Here is a 17841-nt window from a genome sequence, read left to right on the forward strand (position 1 = left end):
TCCTCTTGTTTACAAAAGCATTTTCTAGTTTGACCTTGTCTGCACAATAGCAGCTTGATTTATAATTTGATTTTTACCATACTGGCACACAACTTGTAAAACAATAAGATCTTGGTTACTTTCTTGAACTGGCCAGATTCCATTATGGGTTCCAGAGTTATGGCCCCTGAAAGGGCCAGAATTAGCTATTTTGACTTTGTCTGCACAACAGCAGCTTCATTTATGATTTTATTTTAACCAAACTTGCACACAACTTGTATCACCATAAGATCTTGGTTCCTTTCTTCAACTGGCGAGATTCTATTATGAGTTCTAGAGTTATGGCCCCTGAAAGGGCCAGAATTAGCTATTTTGACCTTGTCTGCACAATAGCAGCTTCTTTTATGATTTGAATTTAATCAGACTTGCACAAAACTTGTGTCACCATAAGATCTCGGTTCCTTTTTTAAACCGGCCTGATCCCTTAATGGGTTCCAGAGTTATGGCCCCTGAAAGGGCCAAATTTAGCTATTTTGACCTTGTCTGCACAATAGCAGCTTCATTTATGATTTGATTTTAACCAAACTTGCACACAACTTGTATTACCACAAGATCTTGGTTCCTTTCTTGAACTGGCCAGATTCCATCATGGGTTCCACAGTTATGGCCCCTGAAAGGTCCAAAATTGGCTATTTTGGCTTTTGCAGCCATATAGAGACTTCATTTATGGTTTCATTTGATACAAACTTCCTAAATATCTTCAACAACAATAAATCTTGGATTCCATGACAAATCAGATCCAATCGTATGTTCCAGAGTTATTTTATATCTGATTACCTCCCCTGATTGTAATCAAAATGGATTTATATCAGTAAGTACTTATAGGACTTATTTGAAATTTCATTATTGTCATTAGTTGGACTGAGCCAATCAGGGTAGATAACTATGGACAGATTTTATGTCAAATTACCTCCCTTTATTTCAAATTAAACAGGGTGTATTTCTGTAACTAATGAAGATACTGATCTGAAATTTCATTGTACCCCCCGACAACAAAGTTGTAAGGGGGGGTATACTGGTTTCAGGTTGTCTGTCCGTCTGTCCGTCTGGCCGTCTGTCCGTCTGTCCGTAGACGCAATCTTGTGCGCACCATCTCTCCTTATCCCCTTGACAGAATTTAATGAAACTTCACACAAGTGATCAGTACCAACAGTAGTTGTGCATGGGTCATGTTAGGTTCTTTTAGAAAACAAATTTGCAGAGTTATGGGACTTTGTTTTTTTGTTACTATACTATATACATAGACACAATCTTGTGCGCACCATCTCTCCTCATCCCCTTGACACAATTTAATGAAACTTCACACAAGTGATCAGTACCAACAGTAGTTGTGCATGGGGCATGTTAGGTTCTTTTAGAAAAAAAATTTGCAGAGTTATGGGACTTTGTTTTTTTGTTACTATACTATATACATAGACACAATCTTGTGCGCACCATCTCTCCTCATCCCCTTGACACAGTTTAATGAAACTTCACACAAGTGATCAGTAACAACAGTAGTTGTGCATGGGGCATGTTAGGTTCTTTCAGAAAAAAAATTTGCAGAGTTATGGGACTTTGTTTTTTTATTACTATACTATATACATAGACACAATCTTGTGCGCACCATCTCTCCTCATCTCCTTGACACAATTTAATGAAACTTCACACAAGTGATCAGTAACAACAGTAGTTGTGCATGGGGCATGTTAGGTTCTTTCAGCGACAAAAATTGCAGAGTTATGGGACTTTGTTTCTTGTTAACATACTATGTACATACCGTCTGCATATGCAATCTTGTGCGTGCCTAATCTACCAAACCCTTACACACAATTTAATGAAACTTCACACAAGTGATCAGTACCAACCCTAGTTGTGCATGGTGCATGTTACATTCTTTTAGATAGATATTCTGCATAGTTACGGGACTTTGTTTTTTGTTACTATACTGTATACATACAGTCTATATACATACAGTCCACATAATTATGCAATCTTGTGTGCATCAAATTGCAATGTACTGTGTCAGTGCATGCGGGGGGTACATTCATCACCTTTAGTGATAGCTCTAGTTTATGTCAACAGATTTTTTGGCAGATTCTTTTGTTCACTTACAATAATTTTTTTTTAATTACTTCCCTTTTACGTAACTATAAATAGCTTATTTTTAGTAACTTTTTTATTATTGGCCATAGGGAAAAACTGAGACCACTTTTCTGTGGTACAACATGGATGGTACCTCCAATTTTTTGACATATCTGTACCTTGTAAGAATTTTTTTTTCTTTTTGGTTAAATTTCTTCCCTTTGTTGTTCCTGTCCTTTGGACTTAGATTTTTTTTCTGAGGTCCTTTTTGTCCTCAAGTGCAATGATAACAGGTGAGCGATATAGGGCCATCATGGCCCTCTTGGTTACTTTAGTAAAGCATGTTCAAAAATTTTACAAGTACACACATTTTTAACATGTACAACTAAATTATGTTATAATTTTGTGTTGAAATTGCATGTGCTCCATTATCTCCTAAAACATAACAAATAATGAGGTACGAGTTCTTATTAGCCAAACGAATATGACTGTCAACTACAGACTCACCAAAAAATACCCAAACTATGGTTTATTGTTTATTATAGATAATATCTGTACTATATATTATTTTCCGCAGAAGATTACAGACAATCATACACCAGACCTCATTCAGCTGTCATGACATCCAAAGATCATCCTCATCGTGAAAGCAAGAAGAAAAAGAAGAAACATATCTTCGGTCCGCAACCCGCTCGTCCAGCTTTTAGTACTTCAACGGGAGAACAGATTCACAGTGCATGGGACTTAGATGATGAATTATTGTAGCAGTGATAAACTAAGATTTAGAGATTTAAAGAAGTATACTCAGCGACGTTCTATCAAGAAAACGCTTCCATTTCACTATGGCCAACGTCCTGATGGTAGTTTATGCAAACTAAAACTCCATCATGTGTAGAAAATATTCCTCAAATTATATGTTTTTAGGTAAAATTGTGAAACTGGATACACTCAGGTATTTGTTTTCAGACATTACCGGTAATACCACTAGATATGATAATTGTTTTAAGTAAATATGCGTTAAAAATTTGTTAAAGTCTGTTGATGGTGCTTTAAGCGTTCAGTTCAAAATACTCACTGTTCACATAGTAAATTTATGATTCACTGTTCACATAGTAAATTTATGACTTGGCGGCACTGGCATTTTTGTACATAATATCATGAATGTGCTACTTCATTCACTTGAACATGCTATGAAAAAATATATCACTTCAGATAAGAAATTTCTTTCATCGTACAGTAAAATTAGATGTTTCTGCGGACCAAAATTTCACACGTTCATATTCATTACAAGGTAGTCTCAGACATCTTGACAAGGATTGAAAGTTGTGTAATTGAAAAGTTATCAAAATAAGCAAGTTCATTTTGGGTTGTTTTCTAATTATCCCTCCAAAGAAGTGCCAGTAACTCGTGTATTTTATGTGAACCTGTACACTACAACAATACTCTTTGGCACAGTAAAAGCTAATAACAAATGCGGCCACTATATAAGTATAGATTTGAACATCATTGTTGATTTGAACATCCATGTTGATACATACTTGTTGATTGGAATAAACATGTTGATTTCAACATACATGTTGAAATGAACATATGTGATGATCTGAAGAAATTGTTGATTTCAACATACATGTTGACTTGAACAACCATGTTGATCTGAACATACGTGTTTATTCGAACAAAGATGTTGATTAAAGCGTATGTGTTGATTTGAACATACAATATGATTTGAACATATATGTGTTGATTGGAAACGTGCATTTATTTGAACATACATGTTGTTTAATGTTCACATACCCTGAATAATGTTTGCATGAAAATAGAAGACATAAAAAAGAAGGCAAAAATTATTGCCTTGCGAGTGTTTCTGATTTTGCTTTACACTTTATAAGAACTGATCTCCCGACAGAAACTGGGTAACATGTGTTGTTACACAATATGTATCTGATGATACAACAAAACAAGGGGACATTATAATTCGATCAATGTAGTAGTAATACAAAATTTTCAGGATGGCTTGTTAATGTGTTGTTTTAACTTTGTTTTCAACATCTGTTGCTACGGCAGGTGTTATTTCATTAATGGAGTAGGCCAGTGGTTATTCTTTATTTAACTGTTGTTATTAGAATGTGAAATTATGAATGATAAATTTACTTCCACCGCCATAGTTTCGAACAACTTGCTTTTAAATTTTTGTAAGTTGTTGTAAACATTTAAGCTTTTTTTGAGCATCAGTATACTTAAGGTACTTCAAGCATCATTGTGCTCATGTGACTTACTTTGCATCAGTTACCTTAAAATAGTAGAATTGTCATTTTTAAAGTCGAAGTTTTCTATCACTTGTAACCCTTGAACTGTTTTTCTGTATGTAGATGGTAATATTTGTAGTTTAAACTGTTATTGTCTACATGTTAGGTTTTTATGCCCCCAGCATCTACTGATGCGGGAGGCATATAGTGATTTTCCTGTCCATCCGTCCATTCGTCCGTCCATCCGTACGAGGTTAACCAAATGGGACCGTTTCGTCTAGCATCAATACCCCTTACTAGAATGACTTGATACTAATGCAGATGTAACATGTGACCATTCCTCATCTTCAGACATCACCTGACCTCAGTTTGACCTTGACCTTGACCTCATTTTGGACTTAGGTTGCTTTATATGGGCCATCTCTTGGTTAACCAAATGGGACCGTATCATCTAGCAGCAATACCTCTTACTAGAATGACTTGATACTGATGCAGATGTAACCTGTGACCATTCCTCATCTTCAAACATCACCTGACCTCAGTTTGACCTTGACCTTGACCTCGTTTTGGACTTAGGTGCAAAATCTGTCGACAAGGATGCCACTGGGGGCATCAAGCGTTTATTAAAGGTAGCTCCTTGTTTATACCAGTAACAGTAAAGATTAAAAAAACACATCATACTTAAGCTTGTCTAAGCACAATGCCAATTATCTTAAAACATTAATTTTGAATTCTCATTAAACACTTCTTTGGGCTGACAACTTAAATTGTTTAAACCATCACTGTATATGTATTAATTAATAAAGTTTTTTTTTACATTGATAACCTTTAGACTTTTGATGTCTTGTTATGTAAGTTCTTTTTAATACTGTTAAGAACTTGCAAACATTTTTGAGCTTTTTATATATAACTCTGTAACATGATCCATCCAACATTTATGGCAGCATGTTAAAAAGCATCTCTGTGATACTGATGTTGATATTACCGGTACCCTGCTTTTATATACCAATGGGTAAATTTTATATTTTTACTCACAAAATAATTGCATTTAAAATTTTTACGTGCGTTAATTCTGATTTACTGAAAAGATCACATTTTGTTTACAGAGTTTTGTTGCATGTGGGTAGTGTGCTTGTCCAGAAGTGGGGCTTTGGGTAAAACAGTCCCAATTAAATTTTAGTTACCTCAAATGTTGTCATCATCACTTCATGTATTGATAGCATCTGTTGGCTGTTATAGGTTTTAGGGGTATTTGACCTATAGCAGTGCCTGGTAAACCAGAGGTTTGCCAAGAAGACTTTAGTAGCATCTGTTTTTAGCTGTCCTTTCACTTTTTATCACCTTTTTCAGATTAATCAAGAAAATGTTTGTGATGATATTTTTTTATAAATAGATTGTAGTTTTGCCAAATGATGGGAATGTATGTCATTTCAATGTTTGATTTTGTTACATATAAATTTATTAGTCAAAATGATTTTAGTGTAAGTTTACATAATAATGAAAATGCAATGTGGAATGTCCTTTGAATCAGTAAGTTGCGTGCTAAAAGTATTTTTGTACTGCAAATACATGTTAAGCAAAGATGCTAATTTATGGCTGCATGCAGTTCTAATATACAAGAATATTTGGTTAAAATACCGTAGTTACCCATGTATAATGCGCACCCATGTTTTATGTGCACCCCTCGATTTAAGCCCAAAATCCTGGGGAAAAAACATTTTTGGTCAATTTTGAGGTGGATGGAAAACGAAAGTAGAGTTTACATCGACACTGGTAATAAATTTTATCTCTGCGGCGGAGAGCACATCGGTCTCTTTATATGAAATTAATTTTGTTTGAAAGAAAAATAAACCATTCGATCTTTTACGGTACATAATGGCAATCTTAGATTTTAGTGGTGACAGTAAGCGCGGGGAGTAGTTTTCCTTTTTTCCAAAATGGCGAACATCAGTAATAAACTTGTTTTGAAGTTGGAAAATTGTCTATACCTGTGTATTATGCGCACCCACGATTCAGCAGCGGTTCCGGGGGTCAAAAAACTGCGCATTATACATAGGTATCTACGGTATGTTGTCAAAAGCATATATCTGATTGACAATTAATTAATAGATAATTTTTTGAAGCATGTAATGTTGTCTTAAGTTGATGAACAATTTGATGGATTGAATACAAAGTATATCTTAAGTACATTACAATATTTTGACCTCAAATTAACCAAAAGAATGCTTAAAATATTTTAACCAAAACTATTTTTCAAAACAATAACAGATAAAAGGAGATTTTGTGTAGTTTTATTAGATTTGCCCATTTTAGAACACAAGGCAGACATGTAATTTTATCTTTGACAGCTGACTGTGAAATAGTCGTTAGTTTCAAAACAACCTTTTTGTTTTACAATACGGGTTTTATTTCATAATTCTTGCTAGGAAACAATTTATTTATACATCCTCTTTTGTAACAAATGTTCCAGATTATAGATAATGTTTTTCCCATTATGCTGTAACAAAAGGTCTACATAATGGACAGTATTTTTATTACACAATGTTCTGAATAATTTTATGTCATGTAATCTGTCCAAAAATTGTGCCAGATTTGTATACAGACACAGACAGAATCTTTATGTTCTTGGGTCCTTTGACTTAAATGCCAATTTAGGGGCCTCTGTGGCCAAGTGGTTAAGGTTGCTGATTTAATTCAGATCAGTTGCCTGTCATCGATGATGGTTCAAGCTTCGCTTGGGGCGTTGAATTCTTCATGTAAGAAAGTCATCCAGCTGGCTTTAGGAAGGTTGATGGTTCTGGGGTCTCTCTCTACCATCAAAAGTTTGAAAGTTGCCAAATGAACTACAAATGCGTCAGTGTTACGTTAAATCCAACAAATGAATGGCAGTTTTTGCATGCCAGAGCTTTACAGAATATTCTTTTATTACCATTGGAGAGAACAAATTAACATAATCAAAAAGTTGTCTGAATAAATTAAGAGAAAGGAGAATTCTTTTGTTTAATCATGATTTTAACAAGCATACAATTTTGCATTAATCACAATGGGTTCAAACTATCTGAGGAAAACTTTTTTTAAGGGAAAAAAATGACCAAAAGGCCAACCATATGTTTATAATATAAACGAGTGGAAAAAAGTACATTTCTTATATCATAAAAATGATGGATTTTTGTAGGTAGGATAACTGTCAATACTTCTGTATGGCCAAATTCTTACTACACATGTGTAGTATTCAGTATACATATTTTTTATACGTGTAAAGTGTGCATATTCAAATCAAAACCTATCATGTTGCTCATAATTATTGTGTATAGTTGCTCACATTTTATCATTTAATTGAAAATATGCTCTTGTGCCTTTCTTATTGTTAATTTTGGGCATTACTTGGATCTGTCTGTAACATAATCTGTTGTAAAATTGTTTTCAAGAATAAAACTTGTGTAAGCAATTTTTTTTCCAGACATATTATATAGAATTAAATTTTGTAGACAGCAGCTGGTAGGAAGACATACGATATTTTCCTGAACAAATTTGTTTGAGAAGCTTAATTTTCTTAATTTTCTTCAGAGGATTGCTGCTGTAGATAAATAATGTATGATTATTGAAATTTTTTAACAAGTCTGGTCTTTTTTTCTCTTTTTCATTGCCAGATGTATTTGTTTAATTTTGTACCATCGCTTTTGACCAGTTAGAAGAATAGACTGTAACAAAATAGTCGAGTTAAATAAGAAATTGTAAAGAATTTTTAGATGACCTGACTACAAAGTGCTTGAGATGAGCTATTGCAGTTACTTACCATTTGTCCATTTGTTAACCACTTTCTTTAATGAACATTTCCTTTGAAACTTTTTGCTGGAAGTCAATGAAACTTTGATTTTCTTGAATGGTTCTCTTCTTGTTATACATTTCTGCACTTATGAGGCCACCATAGCCAGAAATAGGAAAATCTTCAAAAGACGTCTCCTCCTAAACTTTTGATCTGATTTTGAAATAATTGAATTAAATATCACAGAAATTTACTTTTGTTTGATCTCTCCTAAACCTGTTAAAAGCCATCTTGATCTGTCGAAACCAAAACATGGCTGTCAGACAGGTCTAGTTTTTCTTATATGGCTTATGGTAAACTTTGAAAATCTTTTCAATTGAATCAGCAGGCCATTTTTCAAAGTAATTTGGCAGAAATGTTTGGGAAATAGATTCCGTTCTAACACGTTCAAATTACACCAGGAAGGGATACTAATCTGGAATGAAATGTGGTTTTAAATACGAGGGAGTAAACTGGAATAACCAAAAGTAGGTCGTTTTGCGAAACCTGTTCTAATCGACAAGACATTACATGGTGAAATCCTTCTTTGTTTATATAAAAGAAAATCTGAAAAGTGTTAGAATTCTTGTATACATGCTTAAACTGTGAAACTGTACTGAGCAATATAGGGCCATCATGGCCCTCTTTTGTCAATTAAGATTTTTATATGACCCTTTAGGTAATTGAATGCAAAATTTAAATACACAGAGATTTTCATTTTACTTCGATTACAAACTTACGTAGGATGACAGTTTTCTTAATGTTATCAATGATAATAAGTGATTGGATTGTTCATTTTCAGCTTGACTATTTGAAGAATAGGTAGAGCTATTGGACTCGCCTGTTTTTCGGAGTCTGTGCCGGCATCCTGATTTGGTTAAATTTTTATATGTAAGCTGGTATTCCAGTATCCATTAACGGGAATGGATTGCAATGCACACACTTGTTTACTGTGATGAGCTGACATGCTGTGTACAGGTTCCATAACTCTACTTTGCATTTTTTTTTATGAAATTATGCCTGTATTTCAACTTTTCTATTCAGGCTGTCGAATAGTCGAGAATTGCTGTCCTCCAACAGCTCTTGTTCTTTGCAGTAGCCTTAACACTATTCTGTGGTATTCTATTAACGACAGATTGTACTTTAACGGAATTTTATGTACTAGATCTACTTATAGATTAATAATAAAAGTCATCTTGGAAGTAATTAAAAACATTTTATTGTAGTATTTTACCTGCTTTATTGCCAATCATTTTATTAAAGTACACATACTCTTTATTTCTGTAAAAGTACATTGATTTTAAATTTGTATCCAGGTTTAATTTGTATGATGTACATAATTTATTTATTGAAGTAGATTCGTAGTCATTTGCAGTAGGGTTTTTTCATGTAATTCTTATAATTTTATTGGCAATAATAAACTTGGTTGATATTTGTGCCATTGCAATAAAAAAAAATTTCAACGTTTTTTTTAGCAACATCCTGAAATTTGGTACCGGTACTTTTTATTAAGAAAATACAACTTTGGAGTGTTCGGAGTTCATTCAGAGCTGAAAATAAGAAATCTTAACATGAGACTGTTACGGTATAAACTGGGGTTCAGTGCTGTAAGACGGTCCCTGTAAGTGTAATGACTTGAGGGGAGAGGGGAGGGGGTGAAGTGGGTGAGGGTAATATTTATCCATTTGTAATGATTCAATAACCTCTAATATTTCATACCCATTGTTTCATCTGTGATTTATAGTCTTGGAACAATGACATTTAGAACTCTTTTAATTTACATTTTGTATCAAATTTTGTAGTTTGTTATTACTTTTTTTTTCTCTTTTTTTATATATTTATATTATAACATTTTGAAAACTGTTCCTTGTTGAATGTTTTTTTTTTTTATATGCGATCTGTGATATTCTTGTTTCTTATTTATATGACATTGTTCTTGTTGATGATTGTTAGTAAACTTTGTATCCTAGTAATTGTATCATTTTATGAATCGTGAAGGAGCACGCCAGCAGATTTATGTCAGAGTTTTCAAATTTTAGAAATTACTTTCATATATTAGTGATTGAACAAAAAATAAAAACAAAGTGATTCAATAAGTTTTATAGGATAGTTTATTTGTCTATAATAACACTCTATGATACTCTATTTAAGAAATAATGTATAGAAAAACTGTGTTTTAACTTTATTAATACATATATGTCAGTGGAATAATTTCACGAGGGCGTAGCCGATTTTGAGTGTATTAATTTAGGTAAAACACGATTTTGCTATACATTATTTTGATTCTAATATGCCTGTAATCTAAAACAATAGATAAAAAAAATATTGTAGCGCTCTTTCTTTGTCGCAACAAAAACATTGACGTCATCGCGTGTTAACGTGACGTCATTTTAGCGTAAGGGTGTTTTAACAGGAATTTTAATTCATAACTGTCTGTTTACACATGAAATCACCTATAACCGTGATCAAACTACCAGATGAGTAGATGCTTACAAGTGCAAAGAAAGCATCTTCATTGATAGACGAGGTCTCGTTTTTAGTGAGATTTTGCTCAGTATTCATGTGATAGTTTCAGAGCTATTTTATTTTATAGATCTTTGCCCGTTTATTGGGATGTACATCTGGAAGCGTGTTCCTTTCACATGTTTGTCATTTCTGTTGATCAGAGATGTTTCCATATTTCTTGCTTTGCAGAAGGGATTAAAGTCTTCTTAAGTTTGATAAACAACTTATTGCCGTTTTTTTTGTCTAAACTGAGTAGATTTTCTGTTAACTTTTAAGTTTAGAATTTGATAACAAAATTAAAGATATAAACAATTAGATGCATTGAAGAATATATATTACTATATTGGCTAAATTGGAGAAAGTGTCTCCTGGCCCATTGACAATCTACACTGCCTTTGCGACCAATGCAGCCTGCATGTACATGCAGGCTGATCATGGTCTGCACTGTTCCAATTCAGTCTGTAAATTTTCAGTGAACATCCCTTCCAATAATAAATGGTACTACCCAGATTGTATGATGGACCAGTCCATTTTAGAAATTCAGTAGGCTAAATATTCCTGTATTATGTTACACTGGAATTTATTTTAAAACTATTTATTGATAACAAGTTGGTAGAAGTATATTTGAAAAATCTACTGTTGTCTGGAATCCAGTGGATAATTTCTTGATACAGAACTTGTCAACCTTGCATTTAGAAAGTTGTTTTTAGCTTGACTATTCGAAGAATAGTCTAGCTATTCTACTCACCCTGGCGTCGGCGTCGGCGTCACACCTTGGTTAAGTTTTTGCATGCAAGTACATACAGCCATCAATTAAAGGCATATAGCTTTGAAACTTATTTGACCCTTTTCTAGGTCAATTACCAACCTCTCTGGGTCAAGTCCCATAACTCTGACATGTATTTTGATCAAATTATGCCCCCTTTTGGACTTAGAAAATTTTGGTTAAAGTTTTACATGCAAGTTACTATCTCCAAAACTAATGCAGATATTGACTTGAAACTTCACATGTGTCTTCGGGGTTATAAAACTAGTTGATAGCAGCAAGTCCCATAACTCTGACCTTCATTTTGGCCAAATTATGCCCCCTTTTGGACTTAGAAAATTCTGGTTTAAGTTTTGCGTGCAAGTACATACAGCTATTTCTAAAAGGCATATAGATTTTAAACTTATTTTTTCTTTTTCTAGATCAATTACAAACCTCACTGGGTCAAGTCCCATAACTCTTACATGTATTTTGGGAAAATTATGCCCCCTTTTAGACTTAGAAAATTTTGGTTAAAGTTTTACATGCAAGTTACTATCTCCAAAACTAATGCAGATATTGATTTGAAACTTCACAAGTGTCTTTGTGGTTATAAAACTAGTTGATACCAGCAAGTCCCATAACTCTGACCTTCATTTTGGCCAAATTATGCCCCCTTTTGGACTTAGAAAATTCTGGTTAATGTTTTGCGTGCAAGTACATACAGCTATTACTAAAAGGGATATAGATTTGAAACTTATTTTTTTCTTTTTCTAGATCAATTACTAACCTCACTGGATCAAGTCCCATAACTCTTACATGTATTTTGAGCAAATTATTCCCCTTTTTGGACTTAGAAAATCCTGGTTTAAGTTTTGCGTGCAAGTACATATAGCAATTACTAAAAGGCATATAGATTTGAAACTTTTTTTTTCTTTTTCTAGATCAATTACCAACCTCACTGGGTCAAGTCCCATAACTCTGGCATGTATTTTGGGCAAATTATGCCCCCTTTTGGACTTTGAAAATTCTGGTTAAAGTTTTACATGCGAGTTTCTATCTCCAAAACTAATGCAGATACTGAATTAAAACTTCACATGTGCCTTCGGGGTTATAAAACTAGTTGATAGCAGCAAGTCCCATAACTGATATGCATTTTGGTCAAATTATGCCCCCTTTTGAACTTTAAACTCTTTTACTATTTAACCTTTTTGGGTAATATTTTCCTGCTTCTGGGACAATATTTCGAATAGTCGAGCTTGGCTGTCTTACGGACAGCTCTTTTTCTCCTCCGACTTCTTTGAATACTGCACAAAACAATGAATAAAAAAAAATTCCAGGGGTATTTTCAGCATCTTTCTTGTTTTCCCATAAAATTGTATCTGAATTAATTTGCAAACTGCCTTAAAAGCAGATTAGTTACTCCATATAATAGCAAATTAATTTTCCTTTAAGAAATTTGATGAAAATGTTGATGAATTTCTAGTAAACCTTTGGTCTTTTATATTAACTCACATTTTCATTTTAAAATCATATGTATATTTTAGTATTCTGATTTATAACAGCTATAAATATATTGTCTGCTTTTAGTTTTTATTTATATCATTTGGTCATCACGCAAATCTGTTTTAGTGAAATCAGCTTTTTTGTATGTATCTACTTAACCATGAAAATTCCATGCACCTTCTATTGATAAAGATGGATGAGATTAAAATTAGAAAACATCTTTTGGTGTTGTTGTTTCATATATTTTTATAATGCCCCCATGTTAATTGGTTGGTTCGATTGTTGGTTGGTTGACCAGATGGCTAAGGACAAGGTCAGACTGACCCTGAGCATGAAAAAGTGTTCAACTTGATGTTACTTAAAAGCACTGACCTCCAGATTTTAGCTAAAAATGATCTTTTTTAGAATTGAAGTTAGGTTGTATTATGATCATTAGAATATGAGTTTTTATGCCCCCGAAGGGAGGCATATAGTTTTTGAACCGTCTGTCCGTCTGCCCGCCATTTTCGTGTCCGGTCCATATCTTTGTCATCCATGGATGGATTTTCAAATAACTTGGCATGAATGTGTACCACAGTAAGACGACGTGTCGCGCGCAAGACCCAGGTCCGTAGCTCAAAGGTCAAGGTCACAGACGTTAAAGGTCATTTTTCATGATAGTGCATTGATGGGCGTGTCTGGTCCATATCTTTGTCATTCATGGATGGATTTTCAAATAACTTGGCATGAATGTGTACCACAGTAAGACGACGTGTCGCGCGCAAGACCCAGGTCTGTAGCTCAAAGGTCAAGGTCACACTTAGACGTTAAAGGTCATATTTCATGATAGTGCATTGATGGGCGTGTCCGGTCCATATCTTTGTCATTCATGCATGTATTTTAAAATAACTACGCATGAATGTGTGGCACAGTAAGACGATGTGTCGTGCGCAAGACCCAGGTCCGTAGGTCAAAGGTCCTAAACTCTAACATTAGCCATAACTATTCATTCAAAGTGCCATCGGGGGCATGTGTCATGCTATGGAGACAGCTCTTGTTGTTTCTAAACTCTCTTAAAAAAAGCCAGATCAAGAAAAAAAGATGTCCGAGTCGGGAACCAAACCCGGGCGCCATGGCAATAAACTTTACCAATACACCATGGCGGAATATATATTCAATGTAGGGACAACGCATGTTTTTGTGCCCCCCCATGAGTGTTGGGGGCATATAGATTTGGTCTTGTCTGTGTGTCCATCCGTCCGTCCGAAGTTCATGACACGCCTAGCTCAAAAAGTATTTGATATAAATTGATGAAACCTTGCATGAGTCTTTATCATGATATGAACTTGCGCACCTCCTATTTTTTAGCTCTGCTATTCAAAGAATAGGGGAGCTATCCTACTCGCCCCGGCGTCTGCGTGAGCGTGAGCATCACACAAATGTTAAAGTTTGCGTACCACCCCAAATATTTTCAAAGTCCATTGAGATATTGCTTTCATATTTTGCATACTTTTTTACCATCATGACCCCAGTCTGTAAAAAGGAGGAGGCAACTCTATCAAGCATTTTGACTGAATTATGGCCCCTTTTTGACTTAGAATAAATGGTAAAGTTTGCGTACCACCCCAAATATTTTCAAAGTCCATTGAGATATTGCTTTCATATTTTGCATACTTAATAACCATCATGACCCCAGTCTGTAAAAAGGAGTAGGCATCTCTATCAAGCATTTTGACGGAATTATAGCCCCTTTTCGACTTAGAATAAATGTTAAAGTTTGCGTACCACCCCAAATATTTTCAAAGTCCATTGAGATATTGCTTTCATATTTTGCATACTTGTTTATCGTCATGACCCCAGTCTGTAAAAAGGAGGAGGCAACTCTATCAAGCATTTTGACTGAATTATGGCCCCTTTTCGACTTAGAATAAATGTTAAAGTTTGCGTACCACCCCAAATATTTTCAAAGTCCATTGAGATATTGCTTTCATATTTTGCATACTTGTTTACCATCATGACACAAGTCTGTAAAAAGGAGGAGGCAACTCTATCAAGCATTTTGGCTGAATTATGGACCCTTTTCGACTTAGAATATGCTTATTGTAATGTTAAAGTTTTACTCATTGCTTATATTATACTATCAAGCACTGAGAATAGTCGAGCGCGCTGTCCACTGACAGCTCTTGTTATCTGTCTCCGCCCCCTATCTTCAGAGTTATGACCCCTGAAATAGTCAAAAATGGACATTTTCACCTTGTGACGCACCTAGCTCAAAAAGTATATGATATAAATGGATGAAAACTGTCATGAGTCTTTATCATGATATGAACTTACACACCTTTTATTTTTTGGCTGGCTCCACTCCCTATTTTTAAAGTTACGGCCCTTGAAATAGTCAAAACATGCACATTTTCACCTAATTATGTGCCTAGCTCAAAAAGTATTTGATGTAAATTCATGAAACCTTGCTTAAGTCTTTATCATGATGTGACCTTGCACACTTGGCATTCTTCTTGAAAATTTTAGCGCTTATTACAGAGTTATGGCCCTTGTTATAGCCAAAGTAGTGGATTTTTTGTTTGTGATGCTCATAGCTCAAAAAGTATATGGCCTAGAATAATGAATCCTTTTCATAAAATGTTTGTTGAGGCTATACCCCCTTAACACTGCAAACATTTAAATTATTGCCCCTTATTTGTGACAAATGTACCAGTGGGGGCACGCCCTGTGTCCTACAGACACATTCTAGTTTCGTGTTACAATCCCGAGGGATTCTGAAAATGTTATAACACGAAATGAACATGCGCTAACGCTATTCTGTCATAAAGCGCGAAAATAACTAATAAATGAATACATTCTCCCTCAATGTAATCACACTGGCCATAGCTTTCGCAGAAGCGGTAGTTCCAACGCAGCGGCGGTGGAGGATTCGTCACAGAAGCGGTGGAGAAATATGGCCGACTGACTATATTTACGCTCTCATCGGTGCATTTTCTAACGAGTACTTCACGTTTGACTGAAAACAACCAGTGAGACAGGAGCCCACATGTGTATTCTTCCAGCCACAAGCACTTGTTCAGTACAATTCTTTGTCATTAATGTAAACACTTCTGTACAGTTTGACGAGGGACTGCCGTTTTTGTAGAATTTCTATTAGAAATGGTAAAATCTTGTACAAAACGACCTCTGACCACGTTTGCATCAAAATGTAAGTCTGACACTGTCAAGCAAAAACTTTTTCTCCATAATCGGAGATTTTTCATTGCAAGCATACAAAATAATCAACCAAAAATCATCCCAACGCAGTGTGCGGTGGATACAGTTGCAACGCATTACGGTGGATTTTATTTCTTTAATGTTCGCTGTTGACTTTAAATTGGAGTAAACAGCATTTTCCCAGAATTTTGGTAGGGCCATGAAATCTCTTTGACATTAGATAGCGACAGAAACTGTATAGAATAAATATGACATTGATTTGCACGTCCGTAAATACATAATATCAAGTGACAATATTAATTTTCTGATTTGATCACATGTGACTTTTGCATCATATGATAAACTAACTTGACTAAAGTACAATACTATTACTAATAGGTAGCATACCTTAACAAAATGCCATTGAGCAGCTGTGTTACTGGAGTTAGGACTTTTTACAAGTAGGCAGATCACCCCTTCTTCAACAATATACTTTTATTTTTAGACGTTTACCACAGAATCTTAGCGACAATATGAGATTATTTGATTGCCCTTCGTCCGTCGTCCGTCAGTCGTCTTTCCGTCCGTCATCCGTCTACAATTTCTTTTGAACACGACAGAGACCTCATTTTCAACAGATTTTAATCCCCGAAAGAGCCAAAATGTTCACCTTATGAACATGATAGCAGTGATATTTTACTTTCGACTTTAAATACATTTACACACAAATTAAGTCACAATAAGATCTCGGTTCCTATTAAAAAAGCCCGATTCCATCATATGTTCAAGAGATACAATCTGACTAAAGTAATTGATCTTGTAAACGAAGATCTGAGAACGACCCATTCACATTCGTCTTCTGTATATTTTGGATTTCCAATATCGCTTTTTTATTTTCGCAAATCTATTTTTATTTGAACCAATCAGACGACTTGTTCGAATGTCAAAGAATAAGAAAAATTTACAGTTAGTCCAAGGTTCGAACCCGGGACCCCTCGCTAACAGAGCAACTGCCCTACTGACTGAGCTAACTGGCTATATGACCTCTTACGACATAAGAATTGTAAATATCAAAAACCAAGGCTTTTTAAGCGTGCAGATTGTTGTAAGGCTAGCGGAAGGGTCGTCAGAACGAGGTTATCAATAGCTCGTGTTCAGATCCTAAGCGTGGCGTAAAAGGATATGTATTGTGCTATTTTTTAACCTGTCAAATGTGCATACATTACACGCTCTGTGCATTCGATATTATAATATTCGGCCCACCTTCGGTACTATCCGTATGTTTTACAGAAAGAAATTTTGGTTAGGTGTCCACATTTCATCATTAGTATTGTAAGTGAAACACCTACTCGTCGTTCTTTCTTTCCGTATACTATACGGAATGTACCGAGTATGAACCGAAGATTAAAATATTCTGTGCACCTCCCATGTAATCAATATGCATTTGACAGTTCAATAAAATAGTACAATACTTTAGTCAGATTGCAAGAGATACTACCCCTGAAAGGGGCAAATTTTCTGTTCTGGTCCTCTCAGCCATATAAGGTTTCATTTATGCTTGGATTTGATACAAACTTGCATATGTGTGCCCAATCACATGATCGCGCTATGTCATTTAAATTTGAGCCCGAAAGTGAAAGTGGAAACGTAAACAAAAATTATAAATCAGGGCGTAAGTTTATTATTCAATATATTGTGTTAATATCATGTACATCGTCCGAAACCTATTTAAAAGTGCTAGCCCCGTTACTACAATC

At 34.8% G+C, this 17841-nt stretch overlaps 1 protein-coding gene across 5 annotated transcripts in view; it reads left to right on the top strand.

Annotated features, from left to right (window-relative positions):
* LOC123547383 (myosin-7-like) overlaps positions 1-13130 on the top strand; it is a 77994-nt gene extending 64864 nt beyond the window's left edge. For 4 of the 5 annotated variants that reach the window (XM_045334433.2, XM_053551656.1, XM_053551655.1 and 1 more), the window contains one exon: positions 2681-13130. In XM_045334433.2, coding sequence (XP_045190368.2) covers positions 2681-2868 — 188 coding nt within the window. In that variant the 3' untranslated portion in view covers positions 2869-13130. The remainder of the gene's footprint in view (positions 1-2680) is intronic. The other variant, XM_053551657.1, reaches the window with a different exon arrangement.
* Positions 13131-17841: the final 4711 nt, after the last annotated feature.

Source organism: Mercenaria mercenaria, chromosome 9, assembly GCF_021730395.1.
Source record: "Mercenaria mercenaria strain notata chromosome 9, MADL_Memer_1, whole genome shotgun sequence".
Taxonomy (NCBI): domain Eukaryota; kingdom Metazoa; phylum Mollusca; class Bivalvia; order Venerida; family Veneridae; genus Mercenaria; species Mercenaria mercenaria.